General features: G+C 41.8%; 1 protein-coding gene across 2 annotated transcripts; it reads right to left on the bottom strand.

Annotated features, from left to right (window-relative positions):
• Window positions 1-261: 261 nt before the first annotated feature.
• PPP1CC (protein phosphatase 1 catalytic subunit gamma) lies at window positions 262-23,207 on the bottom strand. 2 transcript variants are annotated; one of them, XM_081203198.1, is made up of 8 exons: window positions 23,019-23,207; window positions 10,497-10,628; window positions 9,109-9,339; window positions 6,519-6,623; window positions 2,797-3,020; window positions 1,968-2,102; window positions 1,086-1,146; window positions 262-321 (listed from the first exon to the last, which is right to left on the bottom strand). In XM_081203198.1, the coding sequence occupies exons 1-8, from the start codon at window positions 23,071-23,073 to the stop codon at window positions 308-310; spliced, it is 957 nt and encodes a 318-aa protein (XP_081059324.1). In that variant the 5' UTR covers window positions 23,074-23,207; the 3' UTR covers window positions 262-307. The 2 variants fall into 2 exon arrangements, with proteins under 2 accessions (XP_081059324.1, XP_081059323.1); XM_081203197.1 differs by lacking the exon at window positions 262-321 and having other exon boundaries at window positions 426-1,146; window positions 23,019-23,206.
• Window positions 23,208-24,347: the final 1,140 nt, after the last annotated feature.

The following is a 24,347-nucleotide window of genomic DNA, read 5'->3' as shown; positions in this document are numbered from 1 at the left end:
CCACAGGATACTGTGTTATATTCATAGAAACAGATGAACAGTGTTCACTGTTGTAGCTGGTTGTTTTTTAAACTTTGTGGAATAAGTCTTCAGCTGCAACAAACAAACAAACAAACAAACAAACAAACAAACAAACCCTAAAAGGAATTCTAATTCTCAGGCAAGTCTCTGAACAGCTCTCCACACGTGACAGTTTTCTGAACTGGCTAAAATAGCACAGTAGCAAGCTTCGACACTGAATATAGGGGAAGTATCAAAAGGCTTTAATCCTGCATCCCAGCTGATCCCAGCATTACTCTCTGCTAGTTCAAGTCGTCCTTCCTGCAGAGGAAAAAACCTGACTTAGATACTGCCAATGAATCCCTATGAGCTGTGCCAACAAGTTTTCTCTATGCACTTTGGTTTCACAAAAAGAGACACAAACCTTTAAAATAATGGCTTTAATTGTCATTTTGAAGTATATGGGAGGGAAGTGTGCTTGAATTAAAATATACATCATACCAGGGAAGCTGGCAAAGGTTATGGGGTGGTTTCAAAATGCTGACAGCAACGTAACTAGTGTACATGACAAGAAAAAAAGCAATCCCTTTAAAACAATAAAATAAAAGACATTCACAGTGGTTCGTATAAACAATATGTAATTCGACAGTAATCAGTTTCCTAGTCTTGCAGCACACTAGTGCCTCTTAAGGTCCTAAAAGAAAAGCAGGCATCACACACCACCTGGTCTGTACAGGTTCAAGGAGTCAATTGTACAATTTCCCGGAATGACAGAATAAGTTGCTGTGAAGTATACAGCTGGAACAATAAGGGGGAAAAGCATTTTTTTCTCTCTTCAAATGAACATAAGAATTTTAAAAAACTCTTCTTGAGAAGGAAGTCTCATTTGCTGTTACAACCAGCAAACGCCATCCATCAAAATAAAGGGGGGGGGGGAAACAAAAACCCCACAAACACATTAATCTAGTCTTAGCAAGCTGACAGATACAAGTTACCGTTTTTTAAAAATGATTATATACTATAGTACAAGTCCCAACTAGGCAGGGCCAAGAGTGATTATTTCTTTGCTTGTTTTGTGATCATACCCCTGGGTGGTGTTACAGGCCGGCTAGCATTGGGCTTCTTCTTCTCGGCAGGCTTCAAAATCTGGAATGACAACGTTCTTTCTTAGCAATGGAAGCACTGTATGCAGCTGAACAGAGATGAGGGTACAAGAAGGGGGCTACTGGTGTTATCCCAAAACCTGGCTATATATATTCTGCACCCATAATTTTGTGATTTCCACCCAATGGACATGGCTTAGAGCTGTAAAATCATTCATTCAGGGTCTTGGCACACACAAAAATAATTATTTTCCAGGGCAATAATTTTAAACAGCCTCACCTTACTGAAATATTGCAGTGTAGGGAAAGAAGACTCCCTCCACTCCCAAAGGGAAGAGGGAATAGAACGGTCTTCAGGAATGTCAATGCAGATTCTATTGCCAAAATAGCCTTGCTCCAAGAGGAAGACAACATTTCTTCACTTAAGAGAGTAGCTAAGGGTGTCACCAGAATCTCAATGCACGGGATGGGAAAGGCTCATTCAGTAACAGGTGCTCCTGGGACCTCTGGCCTAATCCATTTAGGGCTATAAAGGTAAACAGCAGCACCTTGGATATAAATGTCACCCTGCTTTCCCTCCCACTGCTTGCAATTTTCGATGCCTCCTCTCAGATCACCAGCATTAGGCAGCAGGGAAGAGCCATGACTCTTTGGACAATCCAATTCAAGGTGGAACAGATTACAGCTGTCCTACTTATTTTATGGCAAGCTGGTGCCTCAGCACAGATTAAAGGAAATGGAACGCATTTTCAAATAGCTAGTGCTTACGATTCTGGTTTAATTTAAGGAAGACCGGCTTAAAAGTGAAAAGAAGCAACATTATTGGGGAAAATGAGGCACCTAAACCCTAAAAATATACTGTACCTGGAAGGAACACATTAGAGTCTCATCCACGCTCATCATGGCACCCGCATTGTCAAACTCCCCACAGTAATTTGGGGCAGAAAACAGAGTTACCAGTTGCCTTTTTGCAAAGAACTCATATCCATCCTCAACCACCTTTAAAGCAAAGACAATTCAATTAATTGAAAGGGGGCGAATATCACACAACAGCAGTAATTTTAATACTCCTAACCTTTTTCTAATCCTCCTTCCACGCCTTCTAGTGCAGCAGAATCACTTTGGTGTTGTGGCCAACCCAAGTCGTGAACTCAGAGGTCCCTGGTTCAAATCTCACCATAGTTGTGCCATGTCATCACGACATGGTCTTAGCGTAAACCACTCCCAATCTCACCTGCTCCCCACCCCACTCTGTGATGATCACTGCACTTCACTTCACTGGCTTGCTGCAAAGATTACTCAGGTGAGATATATATGAATGAAGCTCTGAGCATTTATCTAAATCTTTTACCATGGGACACTGAATAACAGTGGCATAGTGGTCTATAGAGGAAGTTCTATGGCTGTGCCTATGAATCCAGGCCTCCAGGGCCCAGTCATTCTTCTAGCTACAAAACCACGTTAACCTCACAAGCTGCTTGTTTCATCTCATTCTGCAATTTAGAGACAAGGCTAGATCAGCAAGGCCAGGAACTCGTAAAGCAAGCATCGTTCTGAGGCAAGTGAACTTGAAGGGGGAGGGGGAAAAGAGGAGACTGACCAGTTTCTTGCGTGGTGGACCAAGGGGTGTCCACTGGGGCCCAGGAGCTGGTGGCTCCTTCCCCAGGATCAACTCTTAGCATTTGGTCTTTACCTGATGAGCTCTGCATATAAGATCCAAATCATGTTTATGAAGGAACTTTGCAACCACTTCAGCTCCAAACGTGAAAGAAACTCCTCTGTCATTTTCTCCCCATCCCAGGACATCTTTGTCAGGGTCAGACCACAGCAGATCACAAAGGAGGCCTTGATCTGGCACATCAGTAGGCCGCATAATTCGTCGGATTTGTTCCATTGATTGGAGGTCTGGCGATAAGCCTGCAGGGGATTAAGATGCAGCTGCTTTGCATTTTGTTCACATGCTGGGCACTCGGCAAATGCACACACTGTGCAGTGACAGTATCTTCATTCCCACTGCAACCTCATCTATGCTTATTTTGAGGAAGCTATCCAATGCAATCCAAAATTATTCCTCAGATATGTCCCATTTCTGGTATGAACTATCCTCTCATGCCAAGGACATGCTACTGCGAGGCAAGGAGACTGGTAGCAGTAGAGTTGATTAGGAACATAGGAATTTGTGATTGGTGTGGGGCCCCCATGGCGCCTTGCATGAATGGTGTGAAGGCTGTAGACATCACATGCTGCCTAGGTACTGTGCAAGAAGCGTTAGTGGTCGTGACACTTATGTGCATAAATGATGCTGGAAAGAAACGGCCGTAGAGACAGAATAAAACATGTTCCACCTGCAGAGCCAGCTAGGTGGAAGCATCTGATTTGGTATGCCTCACAGATGATGGGACAAGTGGTTCAGGTTCTCAAAGCGAATTACAGGATATAACTTTGTAACTAGCACACAAATATATGTGAATGGCTGTACTTTAAAAAGAGTAAAGAGTCACAGGGGGAAATGCCTATGAATAGGACACCTGTATAGGCATCCACACGTCTCAGACCCAAGACAGGGTAGCTGGAGTACTTGGTACTAAGAGATCACAGCTGTGCAAGAGTGGGGGTCTGTAGGGTAAGTTTTTCCCTGAATATAAAAATCTGAAGGAAGGAGAAAGTGGCAGATCAAGGCTATTTAAAGAGGTAATAGTTGAGAAAATTTAACAGAAAGAGGAACAAACTCCTTTACAGAATCACCACGGTGAAAACAGGTACCCAAAGTAACATAGTACAGGCGTCTCCTCACTTAATGCATGTTCGACTCACGTGCTTGTGTGGTGCTGGGAAATAATTAAATAAATTGATTTAAACTGCAGGAAGGTGTGAAATGGGCAAAAACAGCTCAAAAAGAACGGGAAAATGGCTAGCAATTCCAGGAGCCTTTGCACCAACCTTTGATGCCTATAGAGAGTTGAAGTTTGAGAAAGGAGGTGTGGAGAGGGCAGTTGTAGTGGAATTTGGCTTTTTAGATGCGTGTTTCCAACTACACATGATTTCATGTATATGCATGGTACCCAGGAACATAGCCCTATATAAGTGGGAAGGTGCCGGTACTACAGAGATAGTGTTTTTTCTTACGCAAGCACCGAACCAAAACTCCTTCCATATATTTATTTAATAAAAATATTTCTATAATGCCGTATCATAAAATATATCAAGGTGGTGAAGCGTATGTATGTGAAAGAGTGAGTGCTGCACTGTACAATACACATTTTGCACGCTTTCCTTTTTTTACCTAAAGAGGTAAAATGTCTTTAAAATATTCCCATGTAGGATCTTACAACTAGTTACCGTGACAGTTTGTGAGACAAATGGATGCACTTTTCACTTCACTATTCACACAGTAGGCTCACCATGTGATCTTCATAAACTAGGATATTGTCATCTGCACAATGATTAACAATGCTCCCAAATTTCAGTAACATAAAATTTAGTTTTCTTTCTATATATAAAAAGTGCCTGGGACATACCTTATCTATCTATCTATCTATCTATCTATCTATCTCAAGTAGTCTATTAATTTTTGTGATAGGGTACTTTTTGTTGCAATCAATGTTAATGTACTGGAGCAGGAAAAATGTCCCATGGTTTTTCAAACAAGAACTGATCCAAGAAAATGGATTTCAGTGTCCCTTTTCCAACACCACACACAGCTTTGTCTGGGACATTTAAAGGTAAAGTTAAAGGATCTCTGACCCCTTGTGAACGACTCTGGGGTTGTGGCGCTCATCACGCTTTACTAGCCAAGGGAGCCAACATTTATCCACATACAGTTTTTCCGGGTCATGTGGCCAACATGACTAAGCTGCTTCTGGCGAAACCAGAGCAGTGCACGGAAACGCAGTTTACCTTCCCACCGGAGTGGTACCTATTTATCTACTTGCACTTTGATGTGCTTTCAAACTGCTAGGTTGGGAGCTGGGACTGAGCAACGGGAGCTCACCCAGTTGCGGGAATTCGAACCACCGACCCTCCTATCGGCCAGCCCTAGGCTCAGTGGTTTAGACCACAGTGCCACCCGCTTTTTACCACCCCATTATACATTGGAATTTGGCTTGGAGGGGTTACACAGCGTAGGGTTGATTGGCACAAAAAATAAATTTCTTCAAGATGGAACTCAGTGCTAAAAAATCCATCTCTTTTTCAGTACTGCTGTAGGCTTTGAATGAAGGAGCAAGGAAGGCTACAGGATTAATCCTTCCCCCCACACCAGCCATCTCCAGAGCAAGCTGCCCATCACAGAGTCAGACAGTCACTATATCTAAGCTGCTCAAAAGTAGAACATTTTATTGCTTTAAAGCAGCTGCCTCAAATTAAAGAGGTATGACCTGTCCTTTCTGCAAGGTCATAATATTTGTCCTCACATCTGTTCAGCTGTAGCCTCCCAATTCAACGCCTAGTATTGCAACCCTGATGTTTTTGCCTGTGTAAGCATACTGCAGTTGCTTATAGTTCAGGAGTGGCAAGGCTAAATATTTAAATCAAAAATGGGTAAGGAGATGCTAGGTTAGTATAACACAAGTATTTTTATAACATGGTACTGGGAACTGTCCAGATAACCTACAATTACCTACAAGTATGCAATTACCCACAAGCAGATAGCATGCATTTATAGCATCATATTTCAGTGTTAAGAGTTCCGGCAGTTACAAAATTAGGCCTTTTCAGTAGAGGTCTACTTCTCATTCTGTCTCAGATTATATATTAGCCCCATCGCTACAGCAACACGTAAGCTGGAGCACCCTATAGCCACCTCACTCTAATGGTGGGGTCACCAAATGCATACAGGGTTACTTCCCGTCACCAAATTTGTTGTTCTGGTGATTCATTGTCATGACTGCAGTTCAAATGGTATGGGGGAGGGAGCTATATTCAGACTAACTCTGGTATATAGTAACTCCTTCCTATATCACACTCGGTCAAAGTAGTTTGCAGGTGTTCCCCTATGCAAACAAGGGTACAAATAGGCTGCTTGGACAAACATTATTCAATACATTATTACACCAAAAACCTGTTAAGAGTTAGAAACATTATCTCAATTGACATTAGCTGTGAAACTTTGCAGTGTGCTCAACCTGTGCTTTAGATAGAATGAAATGCAGTGCCCTGCAATACAGAGAAAGTGGCTCCAGGCCTGCACAGAGCTTGCCTGAGGCCTGGGGCAGGAGTCCTGTTAGAATAACATTATAAACTCAAACAAAAAAAAGGAAGTTGGTGCCTGGCAAGGCCCCTGGCCAGCTTAATCCTCTAGGGCCCAGGGCAAGTGTACCCAGCTGCCGCCCCACTGCACGGGTCTGAGTGGCTCTAATGCTGACTTACCCAAGATGGTCAAGCAAGTATCACTTTGTAAATCATATATCAACTTACCTCCATGACAGCAGAATATTTTCTCATCCACAATGGCTGCAATTGGTAAACAATTAAAGCAGTCTGTAAAGGTTTTCCACAGCTTGATGTTGTATCTTCTTTTACCTGGGGAGATATTTCAGTACATGAACTCACTTGTATTTTAACAGCGGCAGAAGAAGAGAATAGGGAGGGCAAGGAGACCTACATTTACATTTTTGTATCTTTGATCTGCTTAACATTAAGGTCTTAGTCTGTGTTGGAAGAGGAACTGTTCTCCATACCTGCTAAAACCCAAACACAGGGGTATCTCAAACCCTTGAGGATCTTTTCCCTTTCTGTCATAATACCTGCTCTAGAAATAAACTGGCAAGGAGCTCAGGACAGACCACAGAAACGTACTACTTCACACAGCACATAATTAATGTATGGAGCTCATTCCACAAGCCACAATGTGGTCACTGGCTTGAATGGCTTTAAATAAGCTTGTGACACAAATTCATGGCAGCTACCAACAGCTAAAACCCCTGATGACAAATGTCACCTGTGTTCAGAGGTAGTGCACCCCTGAATACAAGCTTTGAGGGACAACAATGGGAAATGTGCTTTCACATTCTACCTGTAGGATGGTGAGATGCTTGATTAGATGAATCTTTAGTCCAGTCAAGCAGGACTCTTACAGTCATCACCATCAACCCTTTTCACATACAGATGCTATTCTAATAACTGTTCTAGCGTTCTAGCGTTTAGAGACTCCCAAGGCAAAAATAAGCCATGAGCTTGCTAATGATCCCTCACTGCACCTTCACCACTGATAAGTGACCCTTAGTCTTGACCCGGAATTTAGGCTCCCATATCCTAGATCTATTTGAACATTGCTCTTGTTTTACTGAAGCACATGCTGCCTAGGATGCTGTCAAATGGTGACAGCATCAAGTGCAAATCCTCTTATCACACTCACGACAGTTTCCGCAATTTGCTTCCAAGCAAGCCTAACCAACAAATTATGCTGAACCTATTACAAACCTGACTAAGTATGAAGTTCACTGAATGAAGGGGTGGGGAGTATGAGGAGAATCTAAGTGTGAATGCTGCAATTAGCCTACAAGATACAAAAATACACCTGAGCATCAGGAGAGTTAAGCCATTAAAAGGACAGGGAGTTCAAACCACCGAGACGGAACCAGCGAACTGCAGGCTATTCCATAATATAAAGCTGTAATGTGAAAGGGATCGTTTGGCTATGTTTTTAATCACATGTTCTGCTTTATTAACAATTCTTCCTGGGATTACAGATATCAGTGAGCAGGCAGTCCCAGACAAATCAGAACAAAGGAAGCTGCCTTATACCAAGTTAGACCCTTGGGTACATCTAATTCAGTATTATCTACACTGACTGGCAGCAGCAGTTTCAGACAGGATTCTTCTTTCCCATCCCTACTCAGAGATGCTGGGGAATAAAACCTGGGGACCTTCTGTATGCAAAGCAGGTGCTCAATTGTTTTGTATCCATTAAAGAAGTCGTTAAACAGAGAAATATGAACATGCTTTGCAAGGCTTATGGCAAATGGATGCCATCATTAGCATCATTTGGTACTATAAAATCACTGGGGAGAATAATGGTGCAATGTTAATCTGAAGCTGCTGAAAAAGTGGATCTCGTCCCACCTCAATTAATATGAACCACAATGTAGTAGGTTTGCTGTAGACAGTTACTGAAGTATTACGCCTGTACTGTTCTTTGTAAACCACTTTTAGTACAAATGTATCTGTGAAAAATGCAGTGTTTATTGATATAAATTATGTGATTCAACACATTTTAAAACCAGTGGGCTCAATGGCGCACTGGTTACTAAAGACTAGCAAGTGACAGAGGCTATAGGAAAAGCAGACTACCTGATTCATAAAGTCCTGAAACCAAGTATGTATATTTTTCAAACCCTAGGTTTATATCACCAAATGGAGCAGCCAGAAACTGAATTTACAGTCAATTCCAGAAAGTGCAACAAAAGCAAACAGAGATTACACATTGTGTCATGGCATGGAGCATCCTTATTGTATTTACCACCATGCAGAGAACAAAAAAGGCATGCAATTCAATCAGGCTTGCTTTTAACCAATCAATTGATTATTAAAGGACCAGAAGAGCAGTAACAAGGTATGCACTATCTTCAAGCAAGGCTGATAATGAACTGCCCTCCAAGGAAAGGGAGGAATTCACATCCAGTCCAGCAACTGGAGTAAGACAACACCACCCAGTGCCAAGTCAAGGAGGAATGGGTTCAACTTTGTACTTGCAAACTCAAACTGAAAAAGTTAACATTATAAATATGAGCTTAATTTAACACTTAAGTGGAGGCTGGGCAGAGCAGTGACTTGGTGAAGACCGGACTGTAGTTGCACCTTTCTCTTCTGAAGAGAGCAAAGGAAGAACAAGAAGGCTATATTTCACCTGCCAAAATGATAGAAAAGACTCTGAACTAGGCAAGTCAGTATTGTCATTAATAAGCAACTCACTCCAAACCCAGAGGTTATTTTATAGTAAAAATAGTGCCATTTACACTATGAATCACTTTCCAAAGTCTCAAAAGACAGCACCAGAAGTACTTACATTCATCGTAGAAGCCATAAATTCTATTAATGCTGGCACATTCATGGTTCCCTCTAAGGAGGAAAAAATTCTCTGGGTATTTTATCTTGTAGGCCAGTAAAAGACAAATTGTTTCTAAAGATTGTTTCCCTCTATCAACATAGTCACCAAGAAATAGATAGTTGCTTTCTGGTGGGAAACCTCCATATTCAAAGAGTCGAAGTAAATCATAGTATTGTCCATGGATGTCACCTTAAAACAAAACAAAATGGTGTTGATATGGTTTGAGAGTTTGGCTCATTAAAGCAAATGCATGCTAATATACTCACTTTAAAGAATAAGAATTGTTACACAACATTAAGAAAAGTAAGCATATGTAACAGTAAGTTTCCTCCAATTAGCAATTCCTATTCCATTCATTGGTGTTTTTTGCAAAGAGATGTTCAATGGACTGTACCACTGTTTTCTCCAAAGTACAAACTTTCATACTATTATTTGTGATCTGTGAGGTTAGAAGCACAACAAACCCAGTCCTAAAAATTGAAGCTGGCTTGAAGTGAAAATTTTATTTGTTATTAATTCCGACTAAGCAAGTCCAGTTTAATCTTAAATCTTTTGCATTAAGCAGTATCTAACACAACTTTCGTGTGCTGCTCTGGTTCGCCAGAAGCGGCTTAGTCATGCTGGCCACATGACCCGGAAGCTTTACACCGGCTCCCTCAGCCAATAAAGCGAGATGAGCGCCGCAACCCCAGAGTCGGTCACGACTGGACCTAATGGTCAGGGGTCCCTTTACCTTTTTTAACACAACTTACTTTGACTTCTTGTGAAAAGCAAGGCCTTCTGCTTCAACTTACAGAATCATGCAATGATGAAGAAAAACGGGCCACCACTTTTTAGTATACAAATGGTTATGGATATTACTAACACTGATACAGACAACGACCAACTGATGTGCACCCATGTGCGTCACAGCAATGAGGAAGAGGTTGAAAAAGGGGGTGTAAAAGGGCGGTGGAATAATGTGGTGAAGCAGGTTTATGCATGCTCCACCAATGCGCACAGGGGTCAGGAACATAACCTCCAGGCAAATTGCTCGTTGCCTGTATCCATAACCTAAAATCAAATCTCCACTGGGTTGAAGAATAAAGCTTCCTCTTTCTGGGATTTGTGTCCTCTTTATTCTGACTACTTGAAGAAGTTTCCCTTCAGAATTCTATTCATATTGATTCTACTTTTGCCCTCAAGTAGCATGATTTGCATAGGATGACTACAGTACTTTGACAGCAATATTTTAATGGATTTGCAATCTTCAGAGATGGTGAAAATACCACCTAAGAAGTTGTGCCACATCATCATCAGTTCATTTAAAAAAAGGATAGTTGGAGCCAACAAATCTCAATGCTTACCACATATTTTAAGCGGTGCTTCAAGTTCTAACAGAATGGGTTGACTGAGAAAGATTTCTCGAGATTTCAAGCATAATCCTCTTATTTCATTCTCTTGAAGTTGCACATTTTTACCGGGTTTTGACCCTCTTACTGTGAAAGAAAAAAAAGGATGGTCATGTTTAGCAAATGAGATCTACTGAGTTTCAAATCAATCATCATTAAACACATAAAACAGATTATTTTACAATAAATGGAAATGACCAATTTTGGGTCTTGAAATATCTTCTGAACTCTTACTTCTCTGTAAGAGAAGGCTCATGATTACCAAGCAGATTTTGATTCAAGCTGAGGGAAGTTTGCCCACTGCTGGAATTAAAAGGCAAATAATGAAAACACTGCCTATTAAAATATGTGTTGTTCCTAAATTCTAGTGGTCCAGGAAACAAATGCTTCATATATAGGCTGCACCAATGTATTTTATGCTGGTGAAATATTTAGGATACAGATACAAGAATTATAATTTGAGGACAACCATATGAAACAGATTCTACACCAGTGGTATTTATTTCCCCAGGAAGCACAACTGATCTAGTGCAACACTGCTTATTCCAACTCCATCCTCTCCCAAACATGTATATTTCTCAAAACAGTCACATGGATTAATCATGGATTTAAGGCCCTGCTCCTTCTGATGAGCTGACAAGATTACACAGTTAAAATTTTTTTCCCCAAAGAGGAGAATATGTTTTAAATAGCAGTACCCATTTATGGTCCTATTTCAGTTTAACCTGCAACAGTGTTAGAAACTCAAGATATATAAGCTAATCGCCCAATGGCACCTTAAATCTAGGTTATGGTCACCACAAAGGAATGTCTGGGTGCCCTTTTTTGAGATGACATTTATTATTGTTATTACTCATTTCATTTCTCTACTGCTTTATAATTGAAAAAAGCAAGTTGTTTACAATGCATTAAAACATCAAATAAAACTATCTAGAATACAACAAATTCAAGCTTCAAGGAGAGTATTTCAGATCCTTCTCCAAGTGATATTCTGCTTTCCCCATTTTTATTTACCTACTTAATTTATGTAGCTGCCCCACAGAAGTACTCTTTAGGAAGTCAGTGTGGTGTTGTGGTTAGTGTCCAACTAGGACCTGTGAGATCAGGATTCAAATCCCTACTCAGTCAGGAAGATTACTAGATGCCCTTGGGCCAGTCACAGCCTCTTAACCTACCTCACAAGGTTGTTGTAGGGACTGACTGAGAAGGGGGAGAACCATGTACTCCTTGGAGGAAAAGGTAGGCTATAAATTGAACAAGCTCTTCTGCTTACCTGCTTAAGCAAGCTGGAGGGGCCAGCCAGATGGAGATATCCATTGCCAAACAGGCATCTAAAGCTCTCCATGTGGTTACAATTGGACCTGCACCAGTTGCAAAACACGCCTGGGGAATTTCAGGCACTGCCTGCATACAACTTCCAAGTTACTGTCAGTTGACAAAGCAAAGGATCCCAAGTTATCACCAATAGTTAAATAAATAGAAAAAGAGCAGGAGACTCTTGCTTACTGGGCTCTGGAGGTTCTTGCAAGCCTGTCTTGAGATTTCACAGGCTCTCTGATTGCCCTGCAAAATTTTGCCTTTGCATGCAACCCCCAGGAACAAAACCCCCATGTAAGCTGCAGTCCCAACTATTCTTAATTACATGGAAGGGAAAAGGTGCAAAAGTTTAATATCTTAATTCAAAACCAAGAGGAATTTGAAAACTGCATGGGTCCCAAGCTAAGCCAGAGTATGATATTCACCAAACCCAGTAAGAGTTACTTCAAATCAATTAAACCTGATGGCAAGAATGTTCCTCACACCAGTTAGACATGCTACCTCATGTTTGAGCAGTGCAACTAACTAAGCCTTCCCAGAGCCTTCCCCAATTGATGCATGTGTTGTTTTCAGTGCAACATACAGTGGTACCTCTAGTTACGTACTTAATTCGTTCCGAAGGTCCGTTCTTAACCTGAAACTGTTCTTAACCTGAAGCACCACTTTAGCTAATGGGGCCTCCTGCTGCCGCCGCGCTGCCGGAGCATGATTTCTCTTCTCATCCTGAAGCAAAGTTCTTAACCAGAGGTATTATTTCTGGGTTAGCAGAGTCTGTAACCTGAAGTGTATGTAACCCGAGGTACCACTGTATTCTATTGACCTATTTCAATCTAGACACCACCTGTGCACTGATGTTACACAGGAAGCAGAACAAGCAGTTTAAAGTACTTGCACCGAAGCTTTGAAAAGCTCAAAGGCTGTAGTTTAAGACAATTTACTTTGAGGTTTAGTATCAGAAAGGAGTTGCAATTACCAGAATAATTGCAGGGCAATGGTTGTGACATGAGCAAATACATGCTTCAATTTTTCTTCCCCGTCATTTGTTAGCATTCATTGATGACATTTATCAGTACTACTATATATTGAGGGTGCAATTAAAATATTTAACACAAGTAATAAAGCATAAACCTATTAATATATCTCCCCATCTCTGCAGTGTGATTATGCGTGAAGCTATTGAGCAATAGAGCAATTGCCCCAAGTTCTCCTTCCAAACTATAAGTAAGCAGCCTCAAATGCAAAGTGTCCATCAGCAACAGAGTTTATAGAAATGACCCACTGATAATTACATTATATGCTTTTAAACAGTTAAGGGTGTTATCGTGTTAAAAGCTTCTATAGACAGAAAACAGATCAAGCATTTTAGAAACAATATGCTTGTAGTAATGCTCTTAAAGAGAGAACCAAAGGCCTGTAGGCAAAACTATTCAGCAGCATCTGTGAAACAGAAGCTTCTGCCACTGCCTCAGCTTATATTCTCATCACCCCCACAAGCAGAGAAGTTTGGCCAGACAGGGATGAAAAGGAATGTATCCTAGAATAGCAATCCGCATTTGATGCCATTCGGAATTCTAGTCATTTCCTATAAACTCTCCCTTACTAGATGTCTTCAAGGAGAAGCTGGAAAATATAGCCTACAAGCCAGGTTCCAACTTGCTACTTAAATCACCCAATAAAGTATGACCAAGATCTCTGAAAGTGGTATGACTTAAAATGAGAAGATATTGGACTTCCGGGGTGGCGCCAACGGTAATGGCGGATTCCCTGTGACTCGGAGGGAACCGGCTCTACGGAAATCGGGTCTGTACCGCTACGGCGCAGCAGGGACCCTTCAAAAATCACAGGCGGGTGAAGCCTGTGACCGTGGGACTCGGCGGCCACCGTTTGCGCCCCCCCCAATTGGCAAAGGAGCCCGGCAACGGGCTCCGGAGCGGAGCGGGGAAGTGGCACGGTGCTGTGAGTCGTCTGCTTCTTCCGTGGAGTGAAGCCGCATAGCCGTTGCCGGAGAGCGCTGCCTTTTTCCTGGGACAATTTGGCATCTAAAATAATCACTGAACAATTGGACTTCTAATAAGAACTGGCGATTAGAAAGGAATTGGACTTAAAAATGCACCTTAATTTGGTACTGAAACGGGAAGGTCTAAACAGGAAGTCAGCCTTCCGTTTCCTTGTAGTCAGAAGAAAGCAAAGATAACGTACAGAAAATCACTTTTAAAGGATCGGTTTTCACCATTTAAAATCGCTGAACCCCCCTTCGGTAGCAGGAGAAGAAGGGGGATCTTTTTTTGGACTGTTTAAACCTGCAGAAGTGAGTTTAAAGTAAAGTAACTTTCCACCGTCCTGACCCTGGAGCAGGGTGTCAGAATTGACGTTTTGAAGCTCATTAACCAGAGACAAATGTTTTTGACACATTGTTAAAAGAAGAGTAACATTGTGATTCCACTGTTTCCTTTCGCATTTTAAAGGAACAAATATTGACAAAATATCTTAAAGAAAGAAACTGTGTTGCTATTGTCCTTAAAAGAAAGAATAACCAGAAGTTCTCCCCCTAGAGGGGACCGTGAAACAGTAACCAATTCTAGGGAGCTTGCAGCTGTCAAGGGAAAGAATAACCTGTCAAAAGAAAGAATAACCAGAAGTTCTCCCCCTAGAGGGGACTGTGAAACAGTAACCAATTCTAGGGAGCTTGCAGCTGTCAAGATTACAATCGTGGGAAAGGACTTGTGACCTTGCAGGACAATGTTTTCAGAAGCACTGTTGGGTGCTCTCTGTAAAATAAATGCCCTATTGGATCAGTTAAGTCAGAAGACGGATTTGATGACTAATGCGGCCAGAACATTTGAACAGGTAGTGGGAAACTATATGGAACCCACCCAGGAACTTAAACAGGAGTGTGTCCTGATAGAGCAGATGAGAAAAGAGGATGTCGCAGAATCTTGGACGCCAGAGATGGAGGGACTTTTGGCCCAGCAGGAAAATGAGCCTTTGGATGTGACAAATGAACTTGGAAAAAACCAGACTAGGAAAGACAAAGTTTGGATTGATTTGGAAATGGGGGGTCGGACTGACCCCCCTATGCAGGATGTTTGGACTTTCCGAGTCTGACAATGGGCCGTCAGAGGTTTGGAGCTGTTGGGGCTTCCAATTTTTTTTTTAATCCCATATGGAGTCTAGTCTGGACTATGGGAAAGGGGCTGATTTGCTGAAAAGGGTCAAAAACACTACCAAGCTGGAGTTCCCACGAGTGAAAGGAAAATATGAAGAGCAGCTGCGGAAGGGGCATGGAAGAGACTTGAAGGCCTCGGATATAAGATCACCAGGTTAATGTGCCAGACTAATGGGATAAAAAGGACTGACAATCCCGGGACCGGGGGAGGGGACGCTGGAAGAAGATAGGATTGTTTTTATTTCTTTTTTATCATTAGGAATGTTGTATAAAATTGATGAACGTTGGGAAAATGCTGAAATGAAATTACTTGGCTCTTGTAAAAAATGTTTAAAGAATTAGGTAAAAAGGTAATGGTTATGAGAAGTTGGTAAAAATAAGTTTTAAGTTTTTTTATAAGATAAGATGAAAATAGAGCAAGGTAATGCAATGACAGAATATTATGAATTATGGAAAGGATTTGCTGTGATAATTATTAATTAAGATACAAGAGATGGGAGGAGGAGGAGGTCATGGAAAGAAGGTAATGAAAGTGGAGAATTTGAAAATGTTGGTTTTGTTTTTACTTTTTCTTTTTCTGTTTTTGTCTTTCTTTGTAATTTTAAAAAAATTCTTTTTTCAATAAATATCATTAAAAATAATAAGAGATTACCTCTAGAAAGCATGCAGAATTTGCACATGTTGCAAAGATAGCATAAATTTTTCAAGCACTGAAATTTCAAACATTTTTGTTGTTTTCAGATATACTGAAAGCAACTATTGCCAGCTCAATGTCTGAAACCAGTACCACAATCTGAATGTCATACCAGTTTCAGACAACATACTACAATATCGCCCAGCTCTAGCCGGTACTTACAGCTAATCTACTATCTATTTCGCAATGTGTTTTGTTTGTTCAGAATTCTCAAATGCTTTAAAAAATGCTTCTCAATTAATCATATTTTAAGTCAATTACATCTTGTTAATTAATCTAACCAATTAAAGTTGCTGTAACATTGAAGCCTTTGCTACTTTCATATTTGACATTTACACGCACTTGTTGAAAATTTCAAGTTAGAACTAGATCTGAAAAAATAGATCTAGGTGTAGTTTGTCAGTAGTTTATGAACCTCTTGTAAACAGACATTCCTTCAATATTAACAAATTAAGGGATTTGTTCTTGGTCCAACCAAGGAGCAACACTGTTCTGCCAAACTTTGCTTTGTGTAAATAAATTCCCACTCCCTGAATATCCTGTATCCAGAGATTTAAAGTGTCATTATAAATCTGATCTGTAAGAACAAAATAGCTGGGGCTCAACTATTTGCAAGGGATCACTGAACAGAATATCTCATAAGAAGCTGCTGTAGCTTAGTGAACCATCATTTAGAAATTAGTGCTTTTCCCTGTGAATACCCTGATAGTTGTATTGTTCCTTTGTATGAACATCAAACTACCATAATCTATGGTCTGAAGGGGGAAAAACATTTTCAGAAATGGAGTTGTTTACTTAATAGCAGAAGGGACACAGACCTCCCAAGGCAGGGAATCCCACAAAAAAGATGCTGTGAGGGAAGTCATGGTGCTCTAACCTCTAAATGAGGGGTTACAGAGTTAGGCTACTTGCAGAGAGAGAGGAGACACCCTATTCATGAGCTCAGTCGATACCTTAAGGTCATCTCCCACAGCTATCACTAGTGGCCATTATGTAAGTGTTATATAACATTGTACAAGAGTTTATACCCAAATTCATTCCTTCTCCACAACGTTTTGCTTTCTATTGTGTTCTAAACTAACTTTACTATTCTAAAATAAGCCTTGATGTTGTAAACCAGCTTAACTGCAACAATGTTCACTGTGTGCATCAAGGGTTTGGACAGTGCAGTCTTGGACAGTCTTGTCAATCCACCCCTTTCCCTGCTAAAAGCAAACTGATTTAGTCACTTTCTGTGATTTTTGTAGAAACCATTTTGAGCTTTAAGGAAATTCTCCATGAAGCAAACAAGAGGAAATATATAGTGGAGTGGATGAGAAATGACCATCAAGCACTTTGTACACTCTGGCTCAATCCAGAAACAATAGAATACCAGTTTCTTTTTACAATATATAGGAAATATTTGCATGCTTAATATCTTCCTTCAGATCTCATGAAGACAAAAATAAAAAATCAGTAGCCCCACCTCGCATACTAGAGTCAGCCATTTATGTGACCTAATAGAAAATAAGACTTGACAGAACTTCATCGATAAATTTCGATTAGCTAATTATAGTTAGAACAAACCGTAGGCCCTTGAGTTAGGACATAACGGGGAACTACAGTTCATTTTAAAATGACTGCAGAAGTTACTGATAATAAAGTCATACAGAAAAGTGGTTAGCACTGCTTGCTAACAGATCGCCAACCACCTATGAATACTGAAGTAGGGGCTAATGTCTTGGAACTCAGATGATCAGAGTTTGAATTTTCAATACAGCCATGAAATGACCAGAATTCATGGGCAAATCATTCCCTCTCAGATCCAGCAGCTACCCAATTGCAAAATGGAATTTCTGTATAGTGGAGTGGATGAGAAATGACCATCAAGCACTTTGTACACTCTGGCTCAATCCAGAAACAATAGAATACCAGTTTCTTTTTACAATAACTTCTTCCTCATAATGCCTACCAGGAGATTGAAAGTTTCTGCTTTTAGTTTTAAACCAGGGTCCCCGAACTTTCTTAGGGCACAGGGCTGCATTTATAAATCTAAGAAACTCCTGTGGGCACTGAAGACAAAATACCTGGCAACAGCTTGTTCCCATAGAATTGGGGTGGGTAACCTATGGTCCTCCCGATGTTGCTGACCTACAACTCCCATTAGCCCCAACCAGAATGGTCAACAGCCAGGGATTATGAAACCTATAATTCAACATCTTAAGGGTCACAGGCTAGTCACTCCTGCTGCAGCATGAAACTATGGTTTTCCTCTACATCCATGCCAAACTGTAGTAGAAGTAGCATACAAGTGTTGATTTCCAACGCCTGATGAACTGCACCCAAGGGTACCAAAGGAGCTTGCAGATGTAATCTTACAGCCTCTGCCTATATTTGACAATTCCTGGAGAACAGGTGAGTTCCCTACAGACTACAGGTGGGCAAATGTTGCCCCCATCTTCAAAAAGAAGACCTAGGTAGCTACAGACCGGTCAGCTTGACCTTGATACCAGGAAAGGACCCAGAACAGATAATTCAACAGTTAGTCTGTGAGCACTTAGAAAAAGATGCTGTGATTACTAAGACATGTCATGCCAGACGAATCTCATTTCCTTTTTTGATAAAATTGCAGGTTTGGTGCATCAGGGGAATGCTGTGGACATAAGTTTATCTTGATTTCAGGAATAATAATAATAATAATAATAATTTATTATTTATACCCCGCCCATCTGGCTGGGCCTCCCCAGCCACTCTGGGCGGCTTCCATAAAAACCAAAAATACAATAAAATATCACACGTTAAAAACTTCCCTGAACAGGGCTGCCTTAAGATGTCTCCTGAATGTCAGATAGTTGTTTATCACTTTGACATCTGCTGGAAGGGCGTTCCACAGGGCGGGCGCCACTACCGAGAAGGCCCTCTGCCTGGTTCCCTGTAGCTTTGCTTCTCGTAATGAGGGAACCGCCAGAAGGCCCTCGGCGCTGGACCTCAGCGTCCGGGCAGAATGATGGGGGTGGAGACGCTCCTTCAGGTATACTGGACCGAGGCCGAGGAAGACTTCTGACAAAGTTCCCCATTGTATTCTTGTAAGGAAGCTGGTAAAATGTGGGTTGAACGAGGTAACTGTTAGGTAGATTTGTAGCTCGTTGACTGACCAAACCCAAACAGTGCTCATTAATAGTTTCTCATCATCCTGGGAAAAAGTGACAAGTGGGGTAGCACAGGGTTCTGTCCTGGGTCCATTTTCAATGCCTTTAAAAATGACTTGGAAGAAGGAATTCAGGGGATGCTCATCCAATTTGCAGATGACACCAAACTGGGAAGGGTAGCTAATGCAGCTGAAGACAGAATTGGGATTCAAGATGACCGTAACAGATTGGAGAACTGGGTGCAAGCTAACAAAATGAATTTCAACAGGGGCAAATGTAAGGTTCTGCACTTAGGCAGGAAGAATCAGATGCACCAGTACAAGATGGGGGACATCGGGCTTACTAGTAGTACATGTGAAAAGGATCTAGGGGACTTAGTAGACCATAAACTTAACATGAGTCAACAGTGTGATGCAGCAGAAACAGAAGAAGAAGAAGAAGAAGAAGAAGAAGAAGAAGAAGAAGAAGAAGAAGAAGACGACCTAATGATATTCTAGGCTGCATCAACAGAAGTATAGTGTCCGGTTCTGGGCACCACAATTTAAGGAGGATATTGACAAGCGGGAACATATGCGGAGGAGGGCTACCAAGATGATCAAGGATCTGGAAACCAAGCCTTATGAGGAATGATTGAAGGAGCTGGGCATGTTTAGCCTGGAAAAGATGAGAATGAGGAGATATGATAGCCATCTTCAAATATCTCACGGGTTGTCACATGGAAGATGGGAACATGCTTGTTTTCTCCTGCTCTGGAGGGTAGGACTCAAACCAATGGGTTCAAGTTACAAGAAAGGAGATTCTGACTAAACACCAGGAAGAACTTTAACAGTTAGAGCAGTTTGACAATGGAATGGATTCCCTCAGGAGGATTGTAGACTCTCCTTCCTTGGAGGGTCCAAAGAAGAGGCTGGGTAGCCATTTGTCATGGATGCTTTAGTTGATATTCCTGCATTGCAGAAGGTGGACTAGATGACCCTCGGGATCTCTTCCAACTCTATGATCTTACTATTGTCTCTTACCTTTTGCAATAGCAATTTCTCTGACAATTTTAAACTTACTTCCTTGTTGATTGTATCAATTATTAGTCAAGGAGATGTTCTTTTTAGACCTTGAACAATTACACAATTCTCACCAATTAACAGTGAGGAAAAAGACTGGGAGAACACACGGAAAGTAACCCAAGCTTTTTGAGGAAGAGCTGTGTATAAATATACAATTAAGAAACAGCACTATCCAATACACAAATCAACCAAATATGTCTTACAACATTTACCTCTTTGAAGTCTCACGTTCATTGGGGCTGAGCTACTTTTAAGTATAAATTCAAAGTGGAAATGTTTCAAAAATTCTCTCCATTACTAAACGATTTAACATTTTATTAACACAAATTTGGCATTAAATTGCCATACAATTTATATTATCTTCTAAGATGTTGATGTGTCCTGCTTGGCTCCTAGAGTTATGTCTACACAAACTTTTCAAAGTTTATGTAGCAAGAAATTTATCACTGAAATTACTGAGAAATCAATCTACACTAAATCAGTATTGTTGGCATCTTAAATTTAAGCTCATTGATGAGATGGAGACATGGTCAATTATATTTTTAAGTAAATCAAGGTGGTGGAAAAAGGACAAACACCAAACCAATGGAAGCAATGTCAATAGTTCTATTTTATCCAACCCCAAATATCCTACATTCACAAATCCTATCCATTTCCATGGCTATGCTAAAATAAATGAGAAAGACTTTTTAAAAGGTATCTTTAAAAAACTGGAAGGGACACTGAAGTGAGGCGAGAGACTACAGCAAGACATATCCCTTATATTTAGCTCAGACCACATTGCTGCAGATTACTTTGCATCAAATGAAAAGTTAATTCCCTGATTGAACTCTTCAAGCATAAGTCCTGGATAGACTCAGACAAAGCTAGATTAGTGCAGCCTCCCTCCCTAGCTAACTGTGATATTGCTTGCTGCTACAAGGATAATTTGTCATCAGCTACTTCACAACGCTTCACCTCAGCCAAGATTTATAAGCATGTTTACCCAAACCTAGAAATCAAAACATGCACTATCTAAGATTTAGGGAACACGGCATATCAGAAACAACCCCAGCACCAAGGTCAGACAGATGAAAATGTTCAAATGAGCAGACATCCATGTGGCTCACAATCATGTCTTTAGAGCAGTCAAATGTTCATGTTGCTACAAGGATTAAATTTTTAATTTGTTTGCAAGCTTCACCCTTGCCACAATAATGGCCACAACAGACTGGCATAGGAGGGTGAGCAACATTTTAACGCCCTCATGATTCCCCAGGCCAGCAGTCATGCAGCTTCGGGAGGGAAACTAAACCAACACTGATTTCTCTTACTACAGAAGTAAGACTCCACTTTGCTAAGCAGAGGGCAAAACAATGAAAAATGACCAACCTACATGCACTTACCCTAAGAAAACATCAGAATAAAGCCCTGCCTGCACATCTAATGTATCAGAATAAGAATTGTGTGCACCCCCACCTATCTTTAAGTTATATGTTTGTGTATGTATGCACACACAGACACACGGAGTGTACAAGAACTGAGGAAAAGACTGTTGTAATCTGAAAAAAGATCACTGAGGCACAAACAAAGCACCTCCAGACCCTCCATCTTGGATGTGGACCCTTCAGTCTTGGCTCCTTCCCTGCCAAATCAACTCAGGAGAGTCCAAAGACAAAGTCAGAATTAAGATGATTGGAGGGCTATGGGATTTCAGATACCCTGATGTGTTCTATGTGAGGGGACCTCTTACCATCCTCCACATAGTCTTTCCCCACCCACAACAATTACTACTTTACTTCCCTTTCATCTAGCTGAAACACTTAACCTCACCTCACCTCCTCACAGAACCACAAAGGGGCACTTTAAAAAAAATGAGCCCACTGCAATAAAAAACCATTCCTAATTGGGTTCAGCACCTTCACCCCACCCTGCCCTCAACAGCACCCCCTTACTTCACCCCTCCACCTTATGGGAACACTTTTTCACAGGCAAGCAACCCTAAATTCCATTCCCAATAATGCTCCTCAATCTCACTGCTCCTCTGCAATCCACCCCAACCCACCTTCCCCCTCCCGACAGAAACACCAATGCAAATAAATATTGGGAGCCCACCCCCAATTCCACTCCAAATACTCATCTTCCCCCCAAGCGGAGTCTGTCAAGGGCCTCCAAAATCCCTACTCTTCTCAAGAAAAACCTTCATCCCCCCCCAAGAGAGTTTGGGGGCGGTGGGGGGGGGAATCCTCTCTATACCACTTTGACCTGTGTGTATCCATACATCCCATATTCAAACACACACACACACCTCTCTGTATTGTTAAGAGTCCTCTCTCAAATAATCCACGCACCCCATACTCAAAAGATATATTATACACACACAAAACCATTACAGCTTCCTCCTTCCTACCAGTCTCTCCTGTCTTCTTTTCTTTTTTGTAGCAAAAGGAACAACAGCAGCAGCATTCAGATGCAGTATATACTGTAAATGAATAAAGTCACACGCATACCTAAATCTACATAAAGGCATGCACGCCCGTCCACCAGTACAACCCCTCCTCCAGAAACATCCCCCCCCGAACATACAACAGCCCCCCCAAAGACACCCTAGATAACCCCCTTCCCTTGGCCTCCACACCTTCGGGTCTCCCCCAAACCATCTCTCCCAAACCCAACAACGCTCCCCCCCATTGCACCCTCCCAAGATACGGGAGGAAGGGAGAAGCGCCCCAAAAGTGCCTGAAACGAGAAGCGAAGAGGAGGCGAACGGCGCGCGCACACAAGTCACGCTATTAGGCTTCATTTATTACTATTTGCGACTATTATTACCCATAACCGTCATGTGGAGGAGAGCTATAGTCAGTGGGGCTTTTTGTAACTAAAGGGTGGGATAATAATAAATAAAATAAAACGGCCTTCGGCCCTCCGCGCTCCTTCCCCCTCCCCCCAGCCTGTGGGCACCCCCCCCCCTTTTAATGATTTGCCGCCCCCTCCCCAAACCGCGGCAGCGACCCCAGAGGGCGGCGGAAGCCCCCCAAGAAAGCCGCCTCACGCGCCGCCCCCCTTAATCCAGCCTCACGGTACATCCTTATCCCCCCCGCTCCGTTCCCTCAAGCCGCCCTCCTCGCTCACCCTCCAGCAGCCGTTGGATGATGCTGTCGATGTTGAGCTTGTCCACATCCGCCATCGCCTCTCAGCGGCCGGGGCGAGGGAGCGAAGCCGGAGCCCGCCGGGTCCACCCGCGCGGCTCTTCCCCCGCTCCCGAGCTGGCTCCTTCCTTCTCCTAAATGCCCTACCGCGCGCCCCCTTTCCTCCCTCTCTCGCTTTCCCGCCCCCCAACCCAGCTCGGTCGCTCGCTCGTTCCGGAGGAGGAGGAGATGCCGCAAACAGCGTCGGCAGGCGAACAAAATGGCCGCCTTTCCCTCCTCCCCTCACAAGGAGCCGCCTCCTTCGGGCGCGCAGGGATATACGAGAGGAAGCTGCGGCCGGGGACTTCTTTCCAGGCAAGGGCGGGAAGATTGAGGAAGCCGCGCTTCCCTTCAGCCTGCTGGGCCGTTTGCGCGCGCTGTCTCTCGCAATGGCTCTCGCTGGGCTTTTGCGCGCGCTCAAATCCTTCCGCCGATAGAAAGTCGCGGGGGGGGGGGAGTGAAGTGAAGTGAGAGGCGGTTCTTCGCTCGTTCTTTCTTTCTTTCTTTTTAATGATATTTATTGAAAAAAAAATTAGAATTACAAAAGAAAACAAGGTAGAAAAAGAGAAAGAAACAACAAAGAAAAAACAAACCACATCAAACAATACAAATTAATCAAAATCAAAATAAAAAAATAGCACAACACGATCAAAAGACAAAAATATACCACAAACATTTAAAAACAAATCCAATATTCTCAAATCCTTAACTGTCATTACCTTCTTTCTTTGACCTCCTCCTCCTCCCTTTTTTTGTATCCTAGTTATTAATTGTCGCAGCAAATCCTTTCCATATTTCATATTATTCTGTTATTACATTACCTTAATCTATTTTAATATTATGTTGCTATAAAAAACCTTAAAGCCTAAAACTTAAATCTTATTTTTAACAACTTCTCATAACCATAATATTCTTACATAATTCTTTAAACATTTTTGCTAAAGCCAAATAATTTCGTTCTAACATTTTTCTAACATTCATCAATTTTATAAAACAATCCTAATAATAAAAGAAGAAATAAAAGAACAATCTAATCTTCATCCAGCGTCTCTTCCTCCTGGTGTCGGGTTTTGTCAGTCCTTTTTATCTCATCAATCTAGCGCATTAACCTGGTAATCTTATATCAGAGGCCCTTAAGTCCCTTCCATGTCCCTTCCTCGGCTCTTCTTCATATTTGTAACTGTATTTTCCTTTGTCTCCTGCTCCTTTCACTTGTGGGAACTCCAGCTTAGCAATATTTTTGACCCTTCTCGACGAATCAGCCCCTTTTCCA

Source organism: Podarcis bocagei (assembly GCF_964188305.1).
Source record: "Podarcis bocagei genome assembly, chromosome: 7".
In the NCBI taxonomy this organism is placed as follows: domain Eukaryota; kingdom Metazoa; phylum Chordata; class Lepidosauria; order Squamata; family Lacertidae; genus Podarcis; species Podarcis bocagei.
Note: the sequence above shows the minus strand (reverse complement) of the source record. Positions and strands in the feature narration are given on the sequence as shown.

Coding starts and splice junctions, on each gene's coding strand:
- PPP1CC (XM_081203197.1), bottom strand. CDS start 23,073: ATGGCGGATGTGGACAAGCTCAACATCGACAGCATCATCCAACGGCTG. Junction 9,340..10,496: donor AGCACCGCTTAAAATATGTG/GTAAGCATTGAG, acceptor TTTTGTTTTAAG/GTGACATCCATGGACAATAC. Junction 1,147..1,967: donor CTCTAATGTGTTCCTTCCAG/GTACAGTATATT, acceptor TTGTCATTCCAG/ATTTTGAAGCCTGCCGAGAA.